At 37.3% G+C, this 24,497-nt stretch overlaps 1 protein-coding gene across 1 annotated transcript in view; it reads left to right on the forward strand.

Moving 5' to 3' along the window:
• The window catches only part of RYR3 (ryanodine receptor 3), a 256,028-nt gene that overhangs the window by 123,862 nt on the left and 107,669 nt on the right, over window positions 1-24,497 (forward strand). Inside the window, exons 45-54 of the mRNA XM_088145058.1 lie at window positions 529-634; window positions 1,844-1,964; window positions 3,815-3,984; window positions 6,867-7,087; window positions 8,133-8,223; window positions 16,716-16,856; window positions 17,571-17,752; window positions 18,691-18,769; window positions 20,809-20,898; window positions 22,145-22,291. Of these exons, the coding sequence (XP_088001184.1) occupies window positions 529-634; window positions 1,844-1,964; window positions 3,815-3,984; window positions 6,867-7,087; window positions 8,133-8,223; window positions 16,716-16,856; window positions 17,571-17,752; window positions 18,691-18,769; window positions 20,809-20,898; window positions 22,145-22,291 (1,348 nt within the window). The remainder of the gene's footprint in view (window positions 1-528; window positions 635-1,843; window positions 1,965-3,814; window positions 3,985-6,866; window positions 7,088-8,132; window positions 8,224-16,715; window positions 16,857-17,570; window positions 17,753-18,690; window positions 18,770-20,808; window positions 20,899-22,144; window positions 22,292-24,497) is intronic.

The raw sequence follows: 24,497 nt of genomic DNA on the forward strand, positions 1-24,497 counted from the left end.
AGTGCAAAGGTGGTTGGAGCAAATTTATAATGGGAAGAGAAAAATTAAAGCATAACACCATGCTTGTGTTATGACTGTAAACCAGTCCTTTCCACAATATTTTCCCTCTCTCCCTTTTCTCTATTGAGAATTCAGCACATATATTTGCATGTAAGTTTAATTAGATTTAGAAGAATGTATCTATACCAAACTACTAAGTTTCTGTTCATTCCATCCTAAGAATTTACCAGTATATGAGCTATTATAGGGAAGTATAGCAGGAATTTCAGTTGGAATTTGTTCTATTTATTTTATGAAAGCTCTAAAGAAAAAATGGAATCAATTCTAGTTTAACATTTTGTATTTCTAACAATTTGCGGTAGAATTATCATTAGAAGACTTACAAAAAGTATACAATAGAGGGTAGCAAATTAGTTGAACTTGTTACACTAAAGAAGCCAAAGTGCTTTAAAAAAATATGATGGTACTTTTTGAATTTTCTAAATAACCTCAATATTTATTTATGTCTATGTGATTTCTTTTCACTAGTCTAGAAGATGAGGAAGAAGAAGAGATAGTCCATATGGGCAATGCAATAATGTCTTTCTATTCAGCTCTTATTGATTTGCTTGGCCGTTGTGCACCAGAACTGCATGTAAGTAGCCTTGTATTTGTGCAGGAACAGGAAACTGTGCTTAAGTAATTGCTAAGTAATCAATGCATTAATTACTTCAGTTGGTGTTTACATTCAAGGTTGATCATTACTCGATAAATATGTTTAGTTTCCTAAAATTATAATTTCAGTAAAAGGAAAAAAAAATCCTATCAAATTAAGATTCAGTAATGGAAGATTAGAAAAATATTTGTATAAGGAAAGTATCTTTGATGCATTCCCAGAAAAAAAGATTCTCTTCCTACTGGTAAGGGAATGGGCATAATATATGGGAAAAGCTCTGGATTTCTTCATCAGAATAGAAACATATAAATCTTGTTGATGTGGCCACCAAGCTATCTCTCTCTGTTCATTGGTTAAAAAACAATGTGATTAGGTTTAGGAATGAGTCGAAGCTATTCTAGTTAGGATCCTTACAAAGAGGGCTTGATGCTCAAGCAGCTTTTATTTATTTACTTATTTATTAGATTTACAGACAGCTTTCCTCCAGGAGTTAATATTACTCCACACTCTTTCCTTCTTCATTTAGTATACCAACTCTGTCAAGAATAGGGAACCAGTGGCCCTCCATATGTTGATAAGCTAAATTCCTACTAACCCTGAGCAGCAAGGTTTGTTGTGTGAAACACTCTGAATTATAATATAGTAATACTGGAGGGCCGTGGCCTTGCTTTTTCCTCTCTCCTTTTACTCCAGTCCATCCCACCTACCCCCCTCACGTAACATTAAGAAACTCCAGTTGCTCCTATTGCTCTTTGTTGCATATATCAGTATATAGCAGTAATTTTAAGCCATAGAAGTATTCTTTGAATATCAATATTAAAATAAGTCCATCTATTAGAAAGGGGACCTTAATTCTGTGAAAATCAGAGTGAGAGAGAAGACATATTCTGCTTTATTTATTCAAAAGGAAGATGACCTTGAATTTAAGTGAATCTTCCTAAAAAGGATGTTGAGAAAAAAAATCTGCCTCCATTACCATATTCTCAGTAAATCTAAAACATTTTAATCTGGGGCAATCACTGGGGGAAAGAAACTAGGTTGCTTTTTAGGTAAATGAAATAAATGTTTTCATCTTCCAGCATTTTTGGATTCTTATAAAAAATAAGAAAATGTTTTTGGGCAAATAATTGTTTCATCTACAATATTTTTCTCTAACAATAAGAAAAATAATAGACCATTATTTTACAGCTTATCCAAACTGGGAAAGGTGAAGCTATTAGAATACGGTCAATTTTGCGCTCCCTGGTGCCAACAGAAGATTTAGTTGGAATTATAAGTATCCCCTTAAAACTACCAGCAATAAACAAAGGTAACTACGAAAGTCATTCTAACTGGAGTTGGGATGGAGAATCCAAGTGGCAGATTGGTTTGTTTCATCTTGATCAGAAGTTTTCCTTTATAAGCTTATGAGTAGATTGTAAAGTATTTTATGTTTCTCTTGCAATTATATTAATTTTAGCATATTATAATTATATAAATAATTATTTGAAATGAGGAAGAATACAAAACATTACAACATGAATTTGAATTACGTTTAACCTGCTTGCTATATAAATTATATGATAATAAAACAAATATGTATTTTACATAATCTTCATGATTATGTAATTGTCCTATATCCCAAACCATGGTCTATGTAGAACTACAGGAACATTATAGACTTTGGCACCTGATCGCTTCACTTTCAGCTATCAATTATATAGAGGTCTTGTTGGGGGAGGGGGGATATTTATTTTAAAAAGCCAGCTCAAAGTAAGTGGTGGTAGATGACACAATATATTTTATAGGACTGTGGGAACCATTCATAGGAGTATTTCACTTTAGCAGTAATCCCACAGAGCGTCTTCTGTACACTGAGGTTCTTGAAGGGGCTATGCCAAGTCTTCAAGAAAACATGACATCTTGACACTTGGAACAGCAGGTTTGGAGAGGCACTTTGGTCACCTTAGGAAGCATCTGTCTGAATAGTTTAAATGGTTCCCTATAAAATGCATTTCTGTCTGATTTTCTGGTAAAAATGATTCCCAGGACTTTTGTGTCCACATGTTTGCAGATCAGTAAATATCTGATTGGAATGCATTACAGAAGTTCTGTCTTCTTCCCATCATGATGCACAACCTATCCACACTTCCTGAAATTTTAAAGATGTAAAACAAACAAACAAACCCCATAGAACTACAGATAACATGTGGGCCATAGTGCATTGAAGCAAAATTGTACTTTGGTGATTTCATTGGTGGTTCCCCCAACCAAAGACTGCTTTAGGTAAACCATAGTTTACTTTTATCTTGAATATCCATTTTGTGTGTTGGGATCTGGCATTCTGATTAACAGTACAGTAATCCATAGGAATTAACATGTCATCATGTGAAAAATCCATCACTTGTCTTCCTGTTTTTCAAACAAGATTTGATCATAAACAACAAAGAAGAAATTGCTGCTTTTTATTATTATTACAATAAAATAATATGATAATAAAACAATAAGAGCTTTTCAAGGTAGAAGTTGTATAGTTGAAAATAACATATTGTGGAGACAAAAGATATCAGAAGGATAAAAGAAATTGCAAGACCTGTCAAAGATAAAAAATTAGGGCCTGTAAAGGGATCAAAACAAGCAAAAACACTCCACAACAAAACCAAGATGATAGAGGAATAGCATACTCTGAAAAGGAGTGTCAGGTTTGAACCCTGAACTGGAGTACTCAACAGTGCAACATTCTGTTACATTTATGTCCTAAAGCAAACACACACTATGTTTAGTCATCTGTTCCTCTTCCTCACTCTTTGTATAGGATTGTACTTGTCTACTGAAGTGCAAAATCTGCTTTTTATTAACCATTTATCAACACTTTAAGAATTTGGAAGCCCCAACTTGTTTCTTTATATATCAAAGTCTGGATTATTTTCATATAATTTAAATTTTAAAGATTTTACAATATGACCATGAAGTGGATCTGTGTATTTGGATTTAGACTATTTTAGTCCCACTGGTTTCTCTAAATTCAAAGTAAGAGAATGGTGAAATAATGGTGGCCTTGAATAAGTGAATATCAGGCAAGCATTGCATTTTCACTTGTTTGTGGACAGGATCCATATAAAACTACACTGAATAATGTTAAGCAATAGTTGTACTGGGATAATGGCTTTTTTTTTTCAGATGGAACAGTCACTGAGCCAAATATGTCTGCAACTTTCTGTCCTGACCATAAGGCACCCATGGTGCTTTTTCTAGATCGTGTCTATGGTATAAAGGACCAAACGTTTCTTCTTCACCTTCTGGAAGTTGGATTTTTACCAGATTTAAGGGCATGTGCCTCACTGGATACAGCTGAGTATTGTTTGGTATTATTCTATAACTGTATTCAGGAGATTTGCTTCTTGGTAGTACTAGAATTTAGCTAAGTAATGTAATTTATTTTCTGCAAGAAGAATGTTGTAATATTAAGAGTTGGCGTGCAAATTTATCTGCAGTTTATAAATTTAAATGATCTGTGAACTGCCTTTTATTATAAACTACTTAAGGCATACCAAAAACATTAATGAAACGAAACATTAATAAACAATGAACAATTAACAGTTAAAACCAAATTGCACCCTCACACAGAGAACAGCCTCATTAAAGATCTTACTCAGACCAAGGTAAATATGTAAGTCATGATAGGACAGCTGACAGGCTGCACATCTATCCATCTGCCTGTCTTTCTGTCATACCATTGGCTGTAATAAATTTCTAGTGGTTTAAGCATCAGAACATAAAATCAACAAAAACACCCATAACAGCTCTAAAATCTGTTTTATTTTCAGGTCCTTATTGCAGTCGTAAGTCAAGGACTATGTGTATTCTAATCAGGATTTCTTTAAGTACAATCACATCTGCATTATTAATCTTCAGTCTGGTAGTGTAATGCTGCTGCAAAACATGATCTCTGTTTTCTTTCTGACAAAGTGCACAAGAATATCACTTGCTATATTTCTTAGATTTGCAAATTGCATGTTGATTCTATAGACTTTGTCAGTTTCTGCCTCCATGTCATCTTGATCCCATTCCAAAAAATTTGTTAGAAATTGAACAATCTTTTCTCTAGTGTCTTCTCCAGGATCCTCTGGAACTGTTCTAAATCTCAGTTGGAATTCTTTTTCTCTCAATTCCATTAATGCCAAATTGTCTAAGTCCTTGTCTCAGTTTATTATTTCTATTTTACTTTCTAAAATTTCCGTTTTGTCATTCATTTAACTTCTGTAATTCTTCTTATAGATTCTTCCATTTTTTTGGCAACTTCTTTCATCTCCTCTTTCATCTTTACAAAACTTTCTTCTATTCTCCCTTCAAAAGCAACCAACTCACTTTTGACAGATTTGACAGACTCAGATACCTGCTTTCCTATTTCTTCAAACATTTTTCATAATATTTCTAGGGTAATTGCTTTTTCTGTCAGTTGCTCTAACAAACTTCTCCTCCCTTCCCCTTGCTTTGCAGCCTTTCTGGTGCTTGCCACATCTTTTATTTATAATCCAAAAGTAAAAATATGTCCATTACAAAGATGAATGTAAAAAGCAGGCTTCTCTTTTTTTTCCTCCTTTCAGTTTCTCTGTATCCTTAAGGCTTTAGTTGAATCTATCTTTCCATAGTTTAGATGACACAATCCATCTCATATTACACTTATCTCCTTATTTTGTAACTTCTACCAATTATCTTTTCCATTTGCTGTCAAACAATCAACATTTCAAGGAAAGTCTAGTCTATTCTTTAATTAATTGCAAGTACCACCAAAAGTACTTTTGCCAGAATATTTTTCTTTCAGATTTATACCATCCCCTTTATCCGTTTATAACTTTCTTAGTCAAAATCTTAATTAAGCTCTTTGCTGTTATTTTAAAATCTTTTAAAAGTATTATTTTCCTCTTTGCTTTACTTTTTTGTAATCCAGAAGAAAGGCTGACTCCCTGAGAAGTTTTCTTTGCCCCACTGTTTACAAAGACCTCTTTTCAACTGTAAATTAATTATAACCTGAAGTGATTAAGAAAGTGACAGTTGGTCGAACTTAGTGACTTGTAAAAGATTGTGCATTGCGAGTGTGAACTGTTTCTCCCGTGACCCCCAACTGCTCTACTCACAAGAAGACTGCAAGATTTCCATCCCACAGTCTCCTCATGAGGAGCACCTGTCTGGGGCACAGGTGGGCAATCTCCCAGTCTCCTTTATCTGGAAAAACTTTTGCCAGCCAGAAATCACCACTGGCTGCCATTCACTATCATTGTATCATCTCCGCTACTTCAAAGGCATCTAGTCCACCATAGAACCTCACTCGGAAGCCACGAGCAGGCAGATTCTAATGAAGAGGGTCGCTTTCAGATATTGAGACTCAACATGCAAATGTTGGGGGGGTGGGGAGGTTAGCCCCAGACATACTATTGGGAAGGATGGGACTGCTGCAGAGTTGCTTGCATTTTTAAAAAAATGTATTAAAAGCAAGTTTAGTTACTAAAAGCCAAAGCAGCCTAAATAGAAAGATAAGGCCAAGCTAGGCAAAATACCAGGTGTTTGATGGTAGATTTATAAAACATGTTCAGAAAAAGGACTTTTGCAAGCAGCTTTGTGTGAATGAAGCATATCTCCAATGTACTAATGCATCCTTATCTTCCAGAAGTCTCAGTAAAGCTGCTTCAAAGGCTTTCACTAACCTTCTGCACAAGTGGATGCACTCACAGCAACATTTGTCTTTGTCTTCATATTCGCACGTATATATGGATAGCTCTTTGAATACTTGCACAATTCTATTGCATGGTTGAATAGGCTTATTTGAAATTATGGAAGAGACACATAAAAGTTTCAGGCTGTAAAGAACATCTTTTTCAGAAGGAAAGAAAAGATTGACAAAAAATACACATTTTAGCTTTAATGATGTAGGGCTGTGTCCCATATGAGTCATCAAGCCAACAACTTTTCAGCCCTGTAGTTTGTTCTGAAAGTTCCTTGACATCTGTACTTTTTCCAAACAATGTAATAAGAAAGGCAAGAGCTTTCATCAGCATGCATTCATGTATCTGCCTGAAGGTCTTAAGTTATTGTGCAGCCCTCTGAGAAGAGCTATTCTCAGAGTATTTAACAATAAAGTAGAATGTACATTAATCAGGCAGTAATGCTGTCTAAGTATCATGTGCTAGAACTTTCATTGTTAAAATAATAATAATGTGTTTCTTTTATGCAGATTTCTCTAAGTACCACAGAAACAGCTCTTGCTCTAAATAGATATATTTGCACAGCTGTGTTCCCATTACTCACACGGTGTGCGTCTCTCTTTTTGGGATCTGAGCATTACATCTCTTTGATTGATTCCACCCTTCATACAATATATCGATTGTCCAAAGGGCGCTCTCTTACAAAAGCACAAAGAGACACAATTGAAGAATGCTTGCTTGCTATCTGCCAGTAAGTATTTACATACAATCCTCTTCTGTTTCATGTGGAAACATTATCTCTAATATAAATCATGTTACATTCATTGGTTGGGGTGGGGTGGGGCAGGATCTAAACAGAAACCTAGTACAGAATTTCTCCAAGCAAAGAGAGTAAAAGAGGAGGCCAAGCATACATAAGAAAACAAGGTAGACAATTCACATTGTCTAACTGCACTACAGAGTGTGAACCAAGTTAGCTTTAAATAATTCTTGTTTGTCTCTAAATAAAGCAGCACATTTTATTACCTTAAAAAAATCTATTGAGTGCAGAAGGGAGTGAAAAGAGCAATGGCATTTCCCCAATTTACATGTTCATTTTTCATGTGCAATACCACTTAATTGAGCATCTTTTAATAAAACAATGACTTTGAAAAGTAAATGAGACTTCAGATCCTATATTCCTGATTTTTCACACCTTCCTATAATTTCATTGTCCAACAATGTTCTATTCTATAAATACTAAATTATCCTAATCATCCTAGAATATAAAGAATGGCATTCTTTTTTTTCCAATCAGGAGCCACATTTTTTTTTCAAGGAAATTCTCAGCATTTATGGACCACAGGAGGTGTGGCCAGGAATATGATGAAATCACTGCTATAAGACCAGTCAACACTTTTACCTTGTTTAATAATTAAGATCTAATAGAGGAATATTTGCATTTTATATAGTTTAATACAGTTCACTATGAATTCTGCCTTTTTGATGAGAAGTGGGTCTACTAAACATTAGTAGCAAGTAAAATAAATCTCTTTTTGCAGTACTCCTATCCTGAAATATGATCAGGAATGAGAATCTTACTTACCATATTATTATTTGCATGGTTTAGTGACTTATTTTTGTATAATGTTTTTATTCCTCATGATTCCTAAACATTCTATTGCTTTGTTTTTAGACAGCCTTTTTTACAAAGCATTTGCACTAAATGTCCTGCATTTCAGTTGACCCTGTAAATGCCTTGCAGAGTCATTAAAAGGATGCAAATTACTAACTGTGAACTTCTTTTTTAATTATAGCCACTTACGGCCTTCGATGCTACAACAACTTTTACGACGATTAGTTTTTGATGTACCTTTACTTAATGAATACTGTAAAATGCCATTAAAGGTAAGTATTTATTTTTCTGCTATGGCATTGAATATTTGAGCACTGTGAGGGCCTTTTTTCTTTTGCTCTCCTCACCACTTGAAGTTAAGTTTTAAAGGCTATGCTAACCCACTGCAGTCCAATTCATTTGCTGTCCAGGAATGGCTATAAATCTCTTTCCTCCACAGAGTCAGTCTCACATTCAGAAAGTAAATCACATCAGAATCATCACAAATTCAGCACTACTAAAAAAGTTTTTTTATTATGGACAAGAAAGAAATCAAATACAGTGATACCTCAGGTTACGAACACCTCTGCTTACGAACTTTTCGGGTTACGACCAGCTCTGGCTGCAACAATTTACCTCGGTTTGCAAACTCCGCCTCGGGGTACAAACCGGATCCGCAGCCATTTTCCGCCGTGCCACGTGGTCCGCGGCCATTTTCTGCCCATGCCATGTGGTCCGTGGCCATTTTTCCACCTGTGCCATGTGGTCCGCGGCCATTTTCCACCTGTGCCACGTGGTCCGCGGCCGTTTTTCCGCCCTGCCATGCAGTCTGCGGCTGTTTTTCTGCCCGTGCCACGTGGTCCACAGCCATTTTTCCGCCCTGCCGCGCGGTCCGTGGCTGTTTTTCCGCCCTGCCGCGCAGTCCGCGGCCGTTTTTCTGCCCTTGACGCATGGTCCGCGGACGCCGGAACGGATTAACGGTAATTACATTGAACCTTATGGGAAAATTTGCTTCGGGTTGCGAACAAATCAGGTTGCGACCGGAGTCACGGAACGGATTAAATTCATAACCTGAGGTACCACTGTATATGCAGAAGAAGCTCTGTCTATTGCAGAACTTAGGGATCAGCCTTCTCTCTCTTCCTCTTCCCCTCCCATACACAAACACTCCAGGGTTTAAATTCCAAGCATTTTCCTCCCACATTTCTGAGTCAGTGGGCTTTTGGTCATTCTTTTCTCAGCCTTGAGTACCAGGGATATAGTTATATAATGATTTGGTCTGGAATCATTACTTGCTACCTCATTAGCTTCAGTCCTTATATTAGTTAGGAAAGTTTGTGTTGAAACGTAATTGTATGTAATGCATGCCAGAATCTTTACCATGGTCAATAACCAGTCCACAAAATACCTTACATACATAAAATTGATATTGAGTAACCAATCAGGTAAATAGATCAATCAAACTTCTGTGCATCTTATATGACACAATTTGTCTACACTTAAGGAAATGGAATCATTTGAATCTGAAAGTAAAAGTTTTAAGTAAAACTGGTCAGACTGGCCAGGTATTTAACATGGACAGTATAATAAAACATATTTGGTGATTTCAGTGACTCCTTTACTGCATGGGCAAAGTCTGCATTTAAATGGGATGCCTTTGTATCTCCCCTCTAAGTCCATTGATGGAAGCATTTTGAACCATGCCAAGATTAAGGCCCTTCTTAATTTGGGAACAGTAATTTGGTTAAGATATCTGGCTGGTCTACAAGGGGTACAAAGGCTACTTAACAACATCTCTTTCAATACTGTTGATTATGGTATTCTTCTGGAGTGTTTGTGGAGATTGATGGGATTGGTGATTAGAAGTGTTGTTTCACAAGGATTCTGCTCCTTCCTTAGCTATTTTCAGTGGCTGATGATTAGAGAGGAAAAAAATCACCCCAGTGGCTGCTCCTGTGTGTGGTACTAAAGGGTCAGTTCTCTCCCCACTGTTTTTTAACATCTACATGAATCTGCTGGGGAAAGTCATCCAGTGGTTTGGAGCCTGGTATCATCAATTTGCTGATTGTATAACATGATCCCAGGCCATGCTGGAGATGCAGGTGAAGTCTTGTCTTGGCGACTGAAGGTTGTGATGGGAGACAACAGGCTTAAATTGAAGCCTAGCAAGATGCTGCTACTGTTTGTATACCAGGGCTCCTCTATGCCCCCTGTTTTGTCCATTGATCCACAACATGGAGGTCTCCCTAGATGTCAGGCCCAGCCCAATAACAGTGATGAAACAGTCCAGCCAAATATAGTTCCTTTATTTCCTTATACCTCGTAGACAGAATCTTGCCAAACTAAATCTATACCTCAGCAACTAGTGGATATACCCTGGGAGATTCTAGGGAGTGGCTACCATGAACCTCTTACTCTTCCCATGCTCCCCTTGTGGACTATGTTGCCTTTTGTCTCCTTTCCCCTGCTGGAAAGCACCCCCCCCCCTTCCTAATAGCCTTGATCTCCCATATCACTTTCCTTTTCATAGATATGTTCCATCACACTAGATCTGTAGCTCCTGCTGGACCAGTAGGTGGAAGCTATAGCCAGTGGAGGTCTTTGCCCAGCTTTGACTGGTGTACCAGTTGTGTACTTACTTGAGACCTGAAGTTAACCCTTCAAGGTAGTCCAGACAAGAAGCACAACCAGGCGCATTAGCACTATCTTTATTGTGAGGTTACATTAAACCAAATCTTGCAAGACTGAAAGTATTTCTCCCCTCCTCTCTGTTTAGTCTCCAGAAAACTAGGGAGAGTCCCTTCTGAAATACTTCCCATGCTTTTACCCCCACCTCTGGAGTGAGCTGACTCTTATCAGATGGTTGCCTAGGCTGCGGCTCTTCCTCCTATCTCCCAAGGTCATTCCCACATATCATCACATGTTACTATAGTAACCCACACTCTTATCTCCACCTCATTAGACTCCAACAATGCATTCTATGTGAGGCTTCCTTTAAAGATCACCTGGAAGCTTCAGTTGGTGCAGAATGCAGCAGCCTCGATAGTCACAGGTGATTCCAGTGGGAACATATTGCCCTTGTTTTGTAGGTCCTGCATTGCCTTCCTATTAGCTTCCAGGGACAATGTGAAATGCTGGTTTGATCTTATACAGGTCTTTATGGCCTAGTACAGGCTAATATCCAGGACTCCATCTCCCCACTAGAGTTGGCCCAATCGCTTCAATTATGCTGGAAGAAGCAGATGGTTGTCCTCCATTTGGGGGAGACCATGGGGACATCAGCCCAGAAACTGGAAGACCTGAATCCTAGTCCTGTCTATGAAGCCAGCTCTTTGACCTTTGGCCAGTCACTCTCGCTCAGCCCTAGAAAGAAGGCAATGGCAAACCACATCTGAAAATCTTGGCAAGAAAGCTGCAGGGGCTTGTCTAGGCAGTCGCTAGGAGTCAACACTGACGGGAAGGCACACACACCAAAAGCGGGGGGGGGGGGGGGCAAAGCCTGGAAGGGATGTTTTTCCATTCTGAAGCTTGCATGTCTTATCATCTGCCTTCCAGAACAAACTGAAAACAGAATTTTTCCAGAAGGCTTTGCAGTCTGATGCCATGTATTGTTTTGGGATGTTTCAACATATTTCTAATATATTTTCTTTTGATTATTGTGTTCTGTTTATTATTGTAAGTGCTAAGAGAGTTTTATGATTATGGCAGGATATAAATCTGGCAGGATAGGAATTTGATAAATAAGTAAAAAAACAAAATAACTATAAGCTATAAACAATGCAGCTCACAGTAAAAGCCAAAGTAACTAAAAATGGCTGATATTACAACTTCACTAATAATCTTATTTCCTGAATTAAAGTGGAAGTTATACAATATGTTTCTTTATCCTGTATTCTGAACTGATTCAAAATGTAAATTAATTTAGAATGAGGGCATCTGGGACCAGTGAAGGAAGGAAACTATAGAAACGGTCAAGAAGTCATTACTGAATAAATAATTGACAGTGGAGACTTCTGTGAGGCTTCTAGTAATGTCTTAACTAGTATTCAAAAATCTGCAATGTGACATGTTGGTTAGCCAAAAATTGACAAAGATAACTATATAAAATAAAATGTAAGGTTATTTATTAAACATTACAGAATACTCAGTAACCTTTTAAATAGTCTTTGATGTATCTCCAATTATTAAAGTATGCAGATAGATCTGATCACAATGATTTACAGAACTGGCTTTAAACATATTCCAGATTGTGGGACTTTAAGGAAAGAGGAATTAAAAATTAAAATTGAAGTGTTGGAGAGACCTGTATTCAAATGCCCTCAGTTATGTGATGTTGGATAAGTCACACATCAAGTTTAATATATTCCCTGAGTTGTTAATAAGATAAAATGGGGAGGGGGGAGATTATGTATTGCCTTTTTATATTCTCCAAGGAGGAATAGAATTAAGATGTATTCATTGTCATAACCATCTATCACTTGTGATTTACATGGTCTTTCCTGTAAGAAAGGAGACAGCAGACTTTTATCATCTATCCAAAGAAACAACAGAAATTCCTAGGAAGTATATTGGATTCTTTACAACATGTGTCCCTCCACCTATGGGTGGACCCATGCCCTACATTACTCCTTCAGGCAGCCAGGGGTAAGGCTGTGTGGGCTGAAGGGTGGGTTTGTGGTGGATTTAAGATGTGGTTAATGCCTCTTTGAGAGAAAGGATGGTCCTAGCTGCCTTCAGCGGCGACTGCAGAGGAGGCAAGGGGGCAAATGATACAAGAAGTGCTGGCCAACATTCTGCAAGCTCTGACTCTTTTGTACATGCATCATGAATTGGAGACATATACAAAAGTGGTGGATCTCAAAGTGCCACTCTGTTTTCATAGTTTTGAAAGTTGCCTCTTGCTGCCTTTACTTGTTTATTAGATTAATATCACCCTTTTCTTTCAGGAATTCATACCAGCATATATAGCATTCCCTCATCCATTATTTCCCCAGACAACAACTCTGTGAGATAGGTTGGGCTAACAGTGACTGGCCCAAAATCATCCAGGGAGATTCCATGACTAAGGGGGAACTTGAAGCTGGGTTTTGTTGGTTCTAGTCAAATGACTTAACTACTATACCACATTGACTTTTCTTGAAGGAGACAGACAGTACACATGCTCCCGAGGAGGCCATTTCTCAATCTGGCCATATTAGGCAATTTCCATCAGAACTACAATATTTCCATTTTAGGGAAAGTTTTGTAGAAAGTGGTGGAGTGGGGTGGGATTGCAAAGGACTCTAGATAAACTGGATTACTGGCATCATTTCCAGCTGTGGTTCAGGTCTGGGCATGGGAAAGAAACCATATTGGTGCTGTGGTGGATGATCTTTGACAGGACATGGAGTCCAGCCCTCCTGGTCCTACTTAACATCTCTGCAGCATTCAGTAGCATTGTCCTGGTATATTTCTGGTCCATCTGCAAGGATTGAGGGTCTATGACTTTGTTTTGTAATGGTTCCTTTTGCAGGCTGCTGTCCACACCTTTGTGCAGTGCCATTAGGCTTGGCTCTTTTTCCTCTGCTTTTTTCTAAATGACACCGTTAGGAGAGGTTAACTATTCAAGGTGACGTATCATAAATATGTGGATGATTCTCACTTGTATCTCTGCACTCCTACTGGGCTGAAGATGGAGTGGAGGTCCTCACTCATACCTGGGGGCTGTGCAGATGTGGATGGAATAAAAAAGCTAAAGCTGAATCCTAGCAAGGTGGATGTACTATTCATTAGAAACCATCTGACACAAGGTCTTCTCCTTCATCACACTGTCCCTGAAGGAGCAAGTCTGTGAGTTGGGAATTCAGTTGGACTCACAGCTATTGCTTGACCAGCAGGTGAAGACTCTGGCCAGGAGAACCTTTGCCCAACTTTGGCTAGTGCTCCAGTTGCAGCCATTTTTGAAGCAGGATGCCTTGACAACAGTAACACAAGCCTTTATCACTTCAAACTACTGTATTGTACTTTACCTGGGGCTAAATTTGAAAACTACTGGGAAACTGCAATCGGTGCAAAAGGCGTTGTGTACAATCTAGCACCTAAGAGTCACTTCAGGCATGTGACACTAGTTTTGTGGGCCCTGTATTGTCCTTCAGTAGAGTTCCAGATAGAGTTCAAAGTGCTGGTTTTAAACCTATACAACTCAGCACCCAGTTACCTTCAGAACCATCTCCTTCAGTTTGAATTTCCCCATCTCATGTATTTAATCCAGGGTAAGATACCCTAGATTCCCTACCCCCACCTGAAAGTTATTTGGGATGGGACCCAGGGAAAGACCACCTTAGTGGTTACCCCATTGTTATGAAATGATCCGGGTCATCTGACATTATTATCCTTCAGGAGGCTGTTAACAGTTCACCAGCCTTTTGTGGGCTAAGTGCGTGTTTGCTTTTTGTTAATTGGAATTATGGGAACTCGTGGTTATGGAAGCTTTATTTTAATTTAATTTAATGTAAATGTTATCACTTTGAATTTTATGGAATTATTATGTAGTTGGTTTTGTGGAATGTTATATCTATAAACCATGTAAAGCCAATCTGAGCATGGTAGTATATGACCAATATAAATAAATAAAAGGAGGTAGATTGATTTCTATAGAGGGAATAAAAAATTAAGAGTCCCAATAGAAGCAAATATGTGTAGCTCAGGGTTGAACTGTGGAGACCCTGGGGTTCTCTGAGCTTGGTTGTTTTCTTGCAAACGTTTCATTACCTGGTTAGGTAACTTCTTCAATGCTAGAATAGAATGGGGTTTGCTCTCTGTTTTTATACTGGGGCATGCCCTGCCAGTGTTGGGGGGTGGGTGGGCTTTGTTTTGTTCTATTTTTTTCCTCTGGTCATTCCTCAGTTAAGGTATTGTTTACTGTTGTATGTCTGGTGGTAATCTTGGTGTTAATCTCTGCTTATCTGGGTGATGATTGCTGGTGAGGAGATGTTCTGGTCTTTTGTTTTCCTTTCTATTGTCTCCTTTGAATAGTGTATAGATGTTGTTTATCTCTATGTGCTTGTTGATGGCTGCCTTATCTGAATACCAAGCTTCCAAGAATTCCCTTGCATTTTTGGATTTAGCTTGGTCTAAGATGCTGACAGTTTCCCAGCTGAAACTATGGTTAAGTCTGTCCATGTGTTGTGAGATTAAGGAATTTTCATCATGTCTTCTGACTGCTAGTTGGTGTTCATGGATGTGCTCTGCAAGCCTTCTGCCTGTCTGTCCTACATAGTGGTTGTTGCAGTCCTTACACTACATGTTGTATATGACTCCTGTTTTTTCTTCTTGGGCTACTGGATCTTTTGCTTAAGATGTTTTGGAGGGCTTTAGGTGGTTTGTGTGCTACAAACCAACTAAAAGAGCAAACCCCATTCCATTCTAACACTGAAGATGTTACCTAGCCAGGTAATGAAACGTTTGTAAGAAAACAACCAAGCTCAGAGAACCCCAAGGACTCCACAATTAAGAGTTCTTCTGCCAGATGTAGGCACAGTTATGCATCTGACTTCCACAGCATTGCTATAATCTATTCCATTTTCCCTTTCAAAATCCGCATATTTTGCCATCTCCATGAGGTTTTGCATTATTTGAAAGCTCTTCCACTCACTGAGGTTTCTGAATAGCTGCTCCTAAAGGATTAGGAGATCCTTCTGAACAGTATAGATCATGGGGTAGTTAGCTGCAGTAAGGAGGATGTTGGTTAAAAATTGGATGTCTTGTCTGAGGTGAACATAGTATTATCTACAAGCAAAGTATATATTTTGCAAGATATGACTCATTTTATTGAGACAAATTCTGAATATAGGAACTTCAACTGAAAAAGCTTAAGTTGATTTCTTCACAAAAAAAGTTCCATTGTTTCCTTCTCTCTGTGGATCAAATGTTAGATGATGATGATGATGATGATGATGATGATGATGATGATGATAATAATACATTGGATTTATTCTCCACCCATCTCCCCTCAATGGGGAATTCTGGGCGGCTCACAAAGTACAACTTATTACAAATAATAATAATAATATTATCTCTATCTAACATCTAACATTAACCACTATACTACATAGCTAGTAGCGGTCGCTAGGGAGTCACGGCACATCCGGGCTTTTTCCTCCTCCATAGGTCTTTCTCCTGCCAATCGTGTCGGTTGCATCCAGTGTCAGGTCCAGCACCGGTTTCTGCTCCCTGCACAGCGCTGCCGGTTCCTCCCACTGAAATGGGAGTACCTATTTATCTACTCGCAGATGGAATGCTTTCGAATTGCTAGGTTGGCAGAAGCTGGGGATGAATGATGGGAGCTCACCCCGTCACACTGGGCCGGGGCCGAACTGCTGGAGTGCTGACCATTTCTGACCGGCAAACTCCAGCTTCATTAAGCCCTGTGCCACCTAGATGCATGTAGGGAACAAGAAGATATCTGATTTACCAACAAAATCTCTTTTTCAGACAAATAGCCACAGCTGAGTTATATTATTTTCCTGGTAGCATTGATATCTGTAGTGTAAATATATCTGTAATATAAATACAACTATTACCCTCCTTTATGTTTTAGAAATTCAAAATATTCAAAAGCAATATTCCAAATGTTGTTAATATATATTCAGTAATAAGTACATTATTTGTATAAATGTATATTAGATTTGTGACATAAAGAATGAAAGGTCATAATCTACATATTGCATTTGATCATACCAGTAAATAGTAATATTCAGTCTACCTTAATATATTTCTTTTAAATATATTTTTCTGCTATTTACAGCTCCTAACAAATCACTATGAGCAGTGCTGGAAATATTATTGCTTGTCTTCGGGATGGGGCAATTATGGAATAGCAGCTGAAGAAGAATTACATTTAACTGAAAAACTTTTCTGGGGAATATTTGATTCCCTCTCTCATAAGGTAAGGATAAGACTTCAAATTAAAAGACATTGCTTGAGTGCACATACACCTATAAAAGCTGAGCACAAATGCACTTAGAAAAAAAAATAAAATGTCCTGTTTTATCACATTCACAATCCATAAGAAAATACTGATTTAATAAGAAAATAGATAATAGTACTTTTTCTTTACTCTGTCTGATACATGCCGGGCATTGTTAGACTGGACAACACTTCTCCTTTGCAAACATACAATTTTCTACTTTCCTTATTTTGGCATTTCATGAGAACTGGAAAACAATATTGTGTAACTACACATATGGCTAGAGTAGTACTCTGGATTGACAGGGAAAGCTGACACACCCATGTTTCACTCACCTGCAGTGGGTTGTATCAGGAGAAGAGATGTTGTGCAGTTCAACCTGTTGTAACACATGCTTATTGAGAGGAGTTACAGAAACTCTATTCTGATAATGCTGAAAATATTTGTGAAAAATACTTCTTGCAGGTCCACTCAAATATCAGCTCAGTCCTGATTCTGAAGCTAGGCATATTGGGAAGAAAGTATTCACTCTGAAACTCCTGGGAACAATATTTAGAGAAGTTATAAGTTCCACATAAATGATCAATCTAGGTGCTTCTCCATTTACTATCAGCATCTACTAATGCTGCTTCTATTTGGCTTTTTTGCCTTAACTAACACTTTGCATGTTTTTTTATTGGACTTTCCAACCAGTTCCTATCTCTCCTGCAGAAGTATGATCCAGAGCTCTTCCGAATGGCCTTGCCTTGTTTAAGTGCAATAGCAGGGGCTCTGCCACCAGATTATTTAGACACTCGAATTACCTCAATTTTAGAAAAGCAGACTTCAGTGGATGCTGAAGGAAATTTTGATCCCAAACCTATCAGCACAGTGAAGTGAGTCATAACATCCTTACTTTTTATAGGGATTCTTATTTCGTTCTTATTTAGCTCTGCTAAGAAACATACTGACTCATTAACAGAATGTACGTAACGTATAAGTTCAAAAATATATTGTAAAGTTGTTTCTGTTGTTCCACTGAGTTGTACACATTCTGTTTTTCCACTGAGGCATGTGTATTAACTGATTGGTGGGTGACGACTGTGGTATGAATATAAGTCTAGGGTAAGGTAAAACTATTGTTTGGATTCCAACTCCCATCAGCCCTGCTAGCATGCCCCAGGGCAAAGGTTTGTGGAAATTGTAATTCAAAAGATTTTGAGGACTCTAGATTACCCACCACCTAGCCAATCACTGGGTCAGATAACCCTTTAATCTGGAACGTACTAGTAATTACGAGATGGAGCTAGCATGCCCCAGGGCAAAGGTTTGTGGAAATTGTAATTCAAAAGATTTTGAGGACTCTAGATTACCCACCACCTAGCCAATCACTGGGTCAGATAACCCTTTAATCTGGAACGTACTAGTAATTACGAGATGGAGCTAGCATGCCCCAGGGCAAAGGTTTGTGGAAATTGTAATTCAAAAGATTTTGAGGACTCTAGATTACCCACCACCTAGCCAATCACTGGGTCAGATAACCCTTTAATCTGGAACGTACTAGTAATTACGAGAAACATATAATTTCTCCTCCAGCCTCTTAATGTAAGTCATATTGTAATATGTGATTAAGTATTAATATGTGATTTGTAAACAGAATTGTAATGGCAAAACATACTTTCATATATTTAGTGAGGGCAATGTGATTTAAACTTCCCAGCTTTCTCATCTATTCATTTGTACAGATTGTTCTGTTTCTTTTGTAAAAGAATAATATGAACTGTTACCTAACTGAAACAAGTTACATGTAGATATTGTTCTTTTTGATTTTTAGTTTTATACTTCCTGAAAAGTTGGAGTTTATTGTCAACAAGTACGCTGAACATACTCATGAAAAATGGGCCTGTGACAAGGTATAGATTATTATAGATCTAACAACTGTCAGAAAAGGGCAACCAACATCCAAAGTGGATTTTAGAAATTTGTTCAGTTTGTCTCCATGACAAATTTCCTGTTCAGAGTCCTAGACTAAAGCAGAGCATACATTCTAGCAATGTCTTTCCACTTTCTTTTTTCCTTCATCACACCTGTGGATTTCCTGACAGCTTTGAAACCTGATTAAAATTGTCAGAATATGTACATTTTAATTATAACAATTATTAATAACTTGGAAAGAGTTTTGTCTTACATGTAATTTTAAAAACAATTAGGTCAATTAAGAGCAGGGATGGGAAATGGAGGCCAAAGAAGCACCACATGTGGAAGGAGGACTAAGGACTGCAATGAGGGTGGGCCATCTTATCTATGTGAGTGGGGCTGGGGAATGTTGTGGGTGGGTTTGGTTTTTAAAAATGTGGTAGCCTATTTGAGAGCTTATACTATTGATCTATTTAACACCTGAACATGACATAAAACTGGGTTTTAATTTTCAGCAATTACAGCCAGAAAGGGGTCCAACAGCCACAGAAAGGACATTCAGGGACCACATGCAGCCCCACAGTTTGTAGATTGGCCACTCTTGACTTACAGACTTGTTTTTTCTTTGGTGCATTGCTATCTCAAGTAAAAGACAAAAAACATATTAACCGATTGACTGTTTTAAACATGGCCAGACAGATACAGATCCTCCTAAATTCTGAAGGTTTTTTGTTATTGTTACCAAAACCTTTATTAGTGTTCAGTAGAGCATTGACATAACTCAAGATCTCATTAATCCAACCACATGAATGTGCATTTGCCCCCCCCGGGGGGGGAGGAATTGTATTATGGTTGCTATTTCCTGACCATGTAAAGTTTCTGACCCCACACTGAGAGCTCTAATTGTCTATAGTTTGTAAAAGTCTTTATATGCATTCTAATGAATGTCTGTGGGTTGAGGAAGAAGTCAACTCTCCATTACTGCTCTTACCACATCAATTTAGACATTATTCAAATAAAAAGTATGGCTTGTGGTTTTGTTCTGCTCAATTTTGTGTTGTCTTAATTGCCCTTTCAATATGGTTATATAGAGCTTTGAAATGCTCTTTTGGTCAAACGGCAACCTCTAAATTTTAATATACATAAAAGATTTATATTCTTCAAGTACAGCAGAGATGAATTGCCTTTAAATGGCTGACTAAACCTTGTTCTCTCTGCCTGCCCTACCTGTATTGCTACTGTCATAAGTACCATCTCTCTCCTGTGTGTCTTCACTGCCACCACTACCAGGACTTCAAATCCTATGTTGCAAAACTGTTTTTCAACCAACCTCTTTAGCTGTCACTCTTGCAAGTCCCTTTTCCATCCTATCTGCTTGCTTTGATTAGTCATTTTTCATCATTTCGAGCCATGTAGAAAACACATGCTAAGAGAAAAACTAAAACAAAAACAGAATAAGGCTCCAGAAAGTACGTATAACTAAGCTGATAAAAATAATATTTGCTTATAATCAGATGTGTGCTTCTAATTCACACAGGAAATTCCCCACTCAGTAAGATATAAATCAAAGAATAATATGGATGGAATTTTCCATTCCATCTAAAGCAGGGTTCCTCAACGTTGGCAACTTTAAGATGGGTGGACTTCAACTCCCAGAATTGCTGGCTGGGGAATTCTGGGAGTTGAAGTCCACCCATCTTAAAGTTGCCAAGGTTGAGGAACCCTGATCTAAAGGATAAGATGGAATTTTCTAACAATTCCATTTGTATGATGGTTCTGCTTCCCAGTTTTATGTATAATGAGATTATCTATCTACATAGTTACGTGGTTCATATAATACTGATGAGACCTTCTTTTTTTATGAAGTCATTATCATCAGAAGTTTGTGCTTTTTTTCCAGTCATGTATAGGCCAGTGAACGTTGGTCTTTTCCTACTCATCAAAAAGGCATTGTATGTTAATGACCATCATGACTATTTCAGGCAATTAATTCCATAAACTAATTATACAGTGTGAATTATGCTTCTGTTTCCAGAGTAATTGTGGATGGAAATATTCTCCTTTACTTGATGAAAATGCAAAGACACATCCTTTAATAAGACCTTTCAAAACCTTGACTGAAAAGGTAATGAAGATAAATTTAAATGTTTTTCCCAGGCAAATGCAGCATACAGTTTACATTAATAGATGTAATTGATTTTGTCAATGGAAGTAAAAATCCAAAATGTAAAATGGCTAATTGGCTAAAATATAAATGAAGATGTAATTTTTGTGTTTATTTTTTAAACCTAGTCAGTGTGCTTTCCAAACATAGACATACATACATATGCTTGTATATCTTTAGTAGGTATGACCATTACCAGTGAAATTTATTTGGTTCACATTTTAATATGAAGTGACTTAATTCATATTCTTGGAATTGGAATACAATTAACTTCCAGTTTTCACATTTCCCTTGAATTTTGCAATGCTATTTTTCAAATCTATAATACATACAAAATGTATATATTAATTAATTAATTAATTAAAGTAAATAATATTTTAAAAATGTATGTATCAGATATGAAATATCTTGTGAAGATCCATATGCTAGAAGGAAATACATATAAAACATGTTGGTATTTTTGTGCTTATGAAAATATAGAGGCGAATATGTGTAGCTCAGGGTTGAACTGTGGAGTCCCTGGGGTTCTCTGAGCTTGGATAAACAGCATCTACACACTACTCAAAAGAGACAGTAGAAAAGAAAACAAAAGACCAGAACATCTCCTCACCAGCAATCATCACCCAGATAAGCAGAAGTTATCACCAGGCACACAATCAAGCAGGGAACAATACCCTAATCAAGGAACTGCCAGAGGAACAAAACAAACCCCCCACCCCCACCAACACTGGAAGGGCAGGCCACTGTATATAAATAGAGAGCAAATCCCATCCCACTGTAGCACTGAAGATGTTACCTAGCCGGGTAATGAAACGTTTGCAAGAAAAGAACCAAGCTCAGAGAGCCCCAAGGACTCCACAGTTATAAAAATATGTATAAAATGTATACAAAGTTTTGTGCAGAGTTTTAAAGAAAAAGAATCTAGGCTTGAAAGAATGTTATACAAAAGAAAATAACTTTTTCATTTCCCAAGATGATCAGTAGGAGGTATGGGAATTGATATCTCTAAATCAGCATTGAGATTAAGTTGAACTGAGCAGCTGTCAAAATGTTTCAGTGAGTCTTCACTGACCTTTGGTTCATGTAACACAATATTTATATATATAAATATCAGTATATGAGCTCAAATCTGCGTGTGTATTACTGGGGGAAAATATTTTAGATTTTTTCCTATGTGAAACACAAGATTTATATAATTCTTCTAAAGGAAAAGGAAATCTATCGATGGCCTGCCAGAGAATCTATGAAAACCATGTTAGCAATGGGATGGAGTCTAGAAAGGACCAAGGAAGGAGAAACTATGACACAACAACGCGAAAATGAAAAGCTCCGCAGCATATCACAATCTAGCCAGGTAAGATAAAAACAAAGTGAAATTTAAGATCCCCTGTTTCTTCATGACTAAGGGACTTCTGATTTCCTTTTTTTTTAAAAAACTTTTTTGGCAGTGGGGGAAGTTTTATTATCTAGTCTTTTGATGGTCCAAAATGTGTTAAATTCATAGTCCTTCATGCCTAGAAAAAAATTACAATTTCAGTTGACCTAAAGCAGGTAGTTGGGTGAACTTTTATCACATTTTGCAGGATTTAGAACAGCAAGAATCCATCTGTGGTAGTTTAATGAGTTCCTGTGAATCTGAATTTGCTGGGATCATTGTTCACCTCAACGACAATTATTAAAAGAATGTTAATTACTTAGAATGATATTACTGTTCCCTCTGTGTGGTGATGCTTTCGTTGTAAACTGACAAAGACCAAAGTTTTTGTTAAGGAAGAACCACACTTCTTCAGAGAAGTGTATTAGTAGAAGTTTTTTTACCTTCATCATTTTCCTTCATGAGTTTGTCTTTATACAGTCAGGATAGTACAGAACAAGCAACTAGAGGAAGGAACCTCTGTTTATTAGAGATGGAGAATCTGTGGCCTACCAGATGTTCCTAAACAATTACTCTCACCATCTCTTTCTACTGATTATGCATCAGCTCAGCCAGGTGTATCCCTTTGATATATTTAGTGAATATCTAGAGATGTGCAAAGTTTCAGAAGAAAGCAATGCTGGTTACTGCAACTGTGTTCTAAACCTCTCTTGGATCTTTATGATAAGTACTCTGGGTGTAGAATTCCATTTTAGGAGAGCACCTACAAAAGAGAAGTGACTTGCGGGAGCTGGCACATAATTCCCATGAAGCTGGAATCCCTGCAATTCACATTTCCAGTTCTTCATCTCACCAGATTTCTTTTCTAAAATAACTTCTTAAATCTAATCAACACTCCTTTACCTACTGTTACAAAGTCAGACATGGAATTAGCAGAAATCAAATGATCAGGCCTTACCTAACCCCATCTTGCTTTACTATACATACATTTACCATGGGAGGATTCAGAGTAGCAAAATATAGCGCTGGGGACAATCTTTTTCTCTCAGTGACACAGAAGTCAAACTATTAGCAACTATGAAAAATTGAGCATATCAAACTCAGGTCAGGTATAATATGTTAGCTGTTCTATGCAATCATTAAACCTCATTAAAGGAAACTGGGGCTCCCAAAAACATTGTTCCTGCACAATGTTCAAAGCTCTGACCTGATAAGGATAAGTAATCCTATATTTTTTCTATAAGTGTCTAACCCAAATATATTCACTGAGGTTACAGAATCAGTATACAATAGCTCAGGACAGGACTTTGTCAAGACTTCATCTCTACAGCTTGTTTATTTATGCAGTGTATAATTTTGACCATTTCCATATGTCACTGAAGGATGGTCAGGAAACTGGTTTCTGCAAGAATGTGAGAACTTTACTAATCTTATATTCCACTTGCAGCAATATCTTCATTCATACCTTGACATGAAATTGCAAATGTCTGCACATCCATATGCAAGGTTAGATCTTTTCACAGCTGAGTAGCACAGATGCAGTAAAGCAAACTATGCACTGTGTTTCAGCAAAAGGAAAATTGTTTCTTTAAATGGAGATAATTAATTCAGGAACATTTGTTCACAGTAAATATTACATGATTTATTTATCAAAAATATTGAACCGAAGAGAAAACAGCTAATTTAATATACCAACCCTTAGCATATGGACTGGGGTACCACTTCTTCTAAAAACCCTACCACATGTAGAGAAAGACTGAAAACATTAAGCTTTTTTGGGTAATTTTGTAATAATTGCTATTAGATGTATAGAACCATTTAAATAAATTTAATTGTTTAATACTTGTTTTAGTATTGTATCCTGCTGGAGGTTAGTGACCATCAATGTTGTTTGTTCTTCTAATACTACTGCCAAAACAAGGACATTATATTTTTGCCAAACATTGTACATAGATTTTTCCAGTGAAGATATGCATCCCGTTCCATTGCTGTTTCCCTTTAATCTTTTCTTGTATAATTAAAGAAATTGATATTTCTTTCTGCAAATTGTGTCCAAAATATTTCTTTCTTTTTTTTAATGGTATTCACAATTTTCATGTCTTTATCCATTCAGAGAAAACTATCTCATTTTATGCATGTTCAACTTACCTTCCATAAATCTACGGTTTAATGGCTTCTATTCTCC

The sequence above is a fragment of the Python bivittatus genome, unplaced genomic scaffold, assembly GCF_059951505.1.
Source record: "Python bivittatus isolate LINGU-HERP-01145 unplaced genomic scaffold, Pbiv_v1 ctg000480_np1212, whole genome shotgun sequence".
In the NCBI taxonomy this organism is placed as follows: domain Eukaryota; kingdom Metazoa; phylum Chordata; class Lepidosauria; order Squamata; family Pythonidae; genus Python; species Python bivittatus.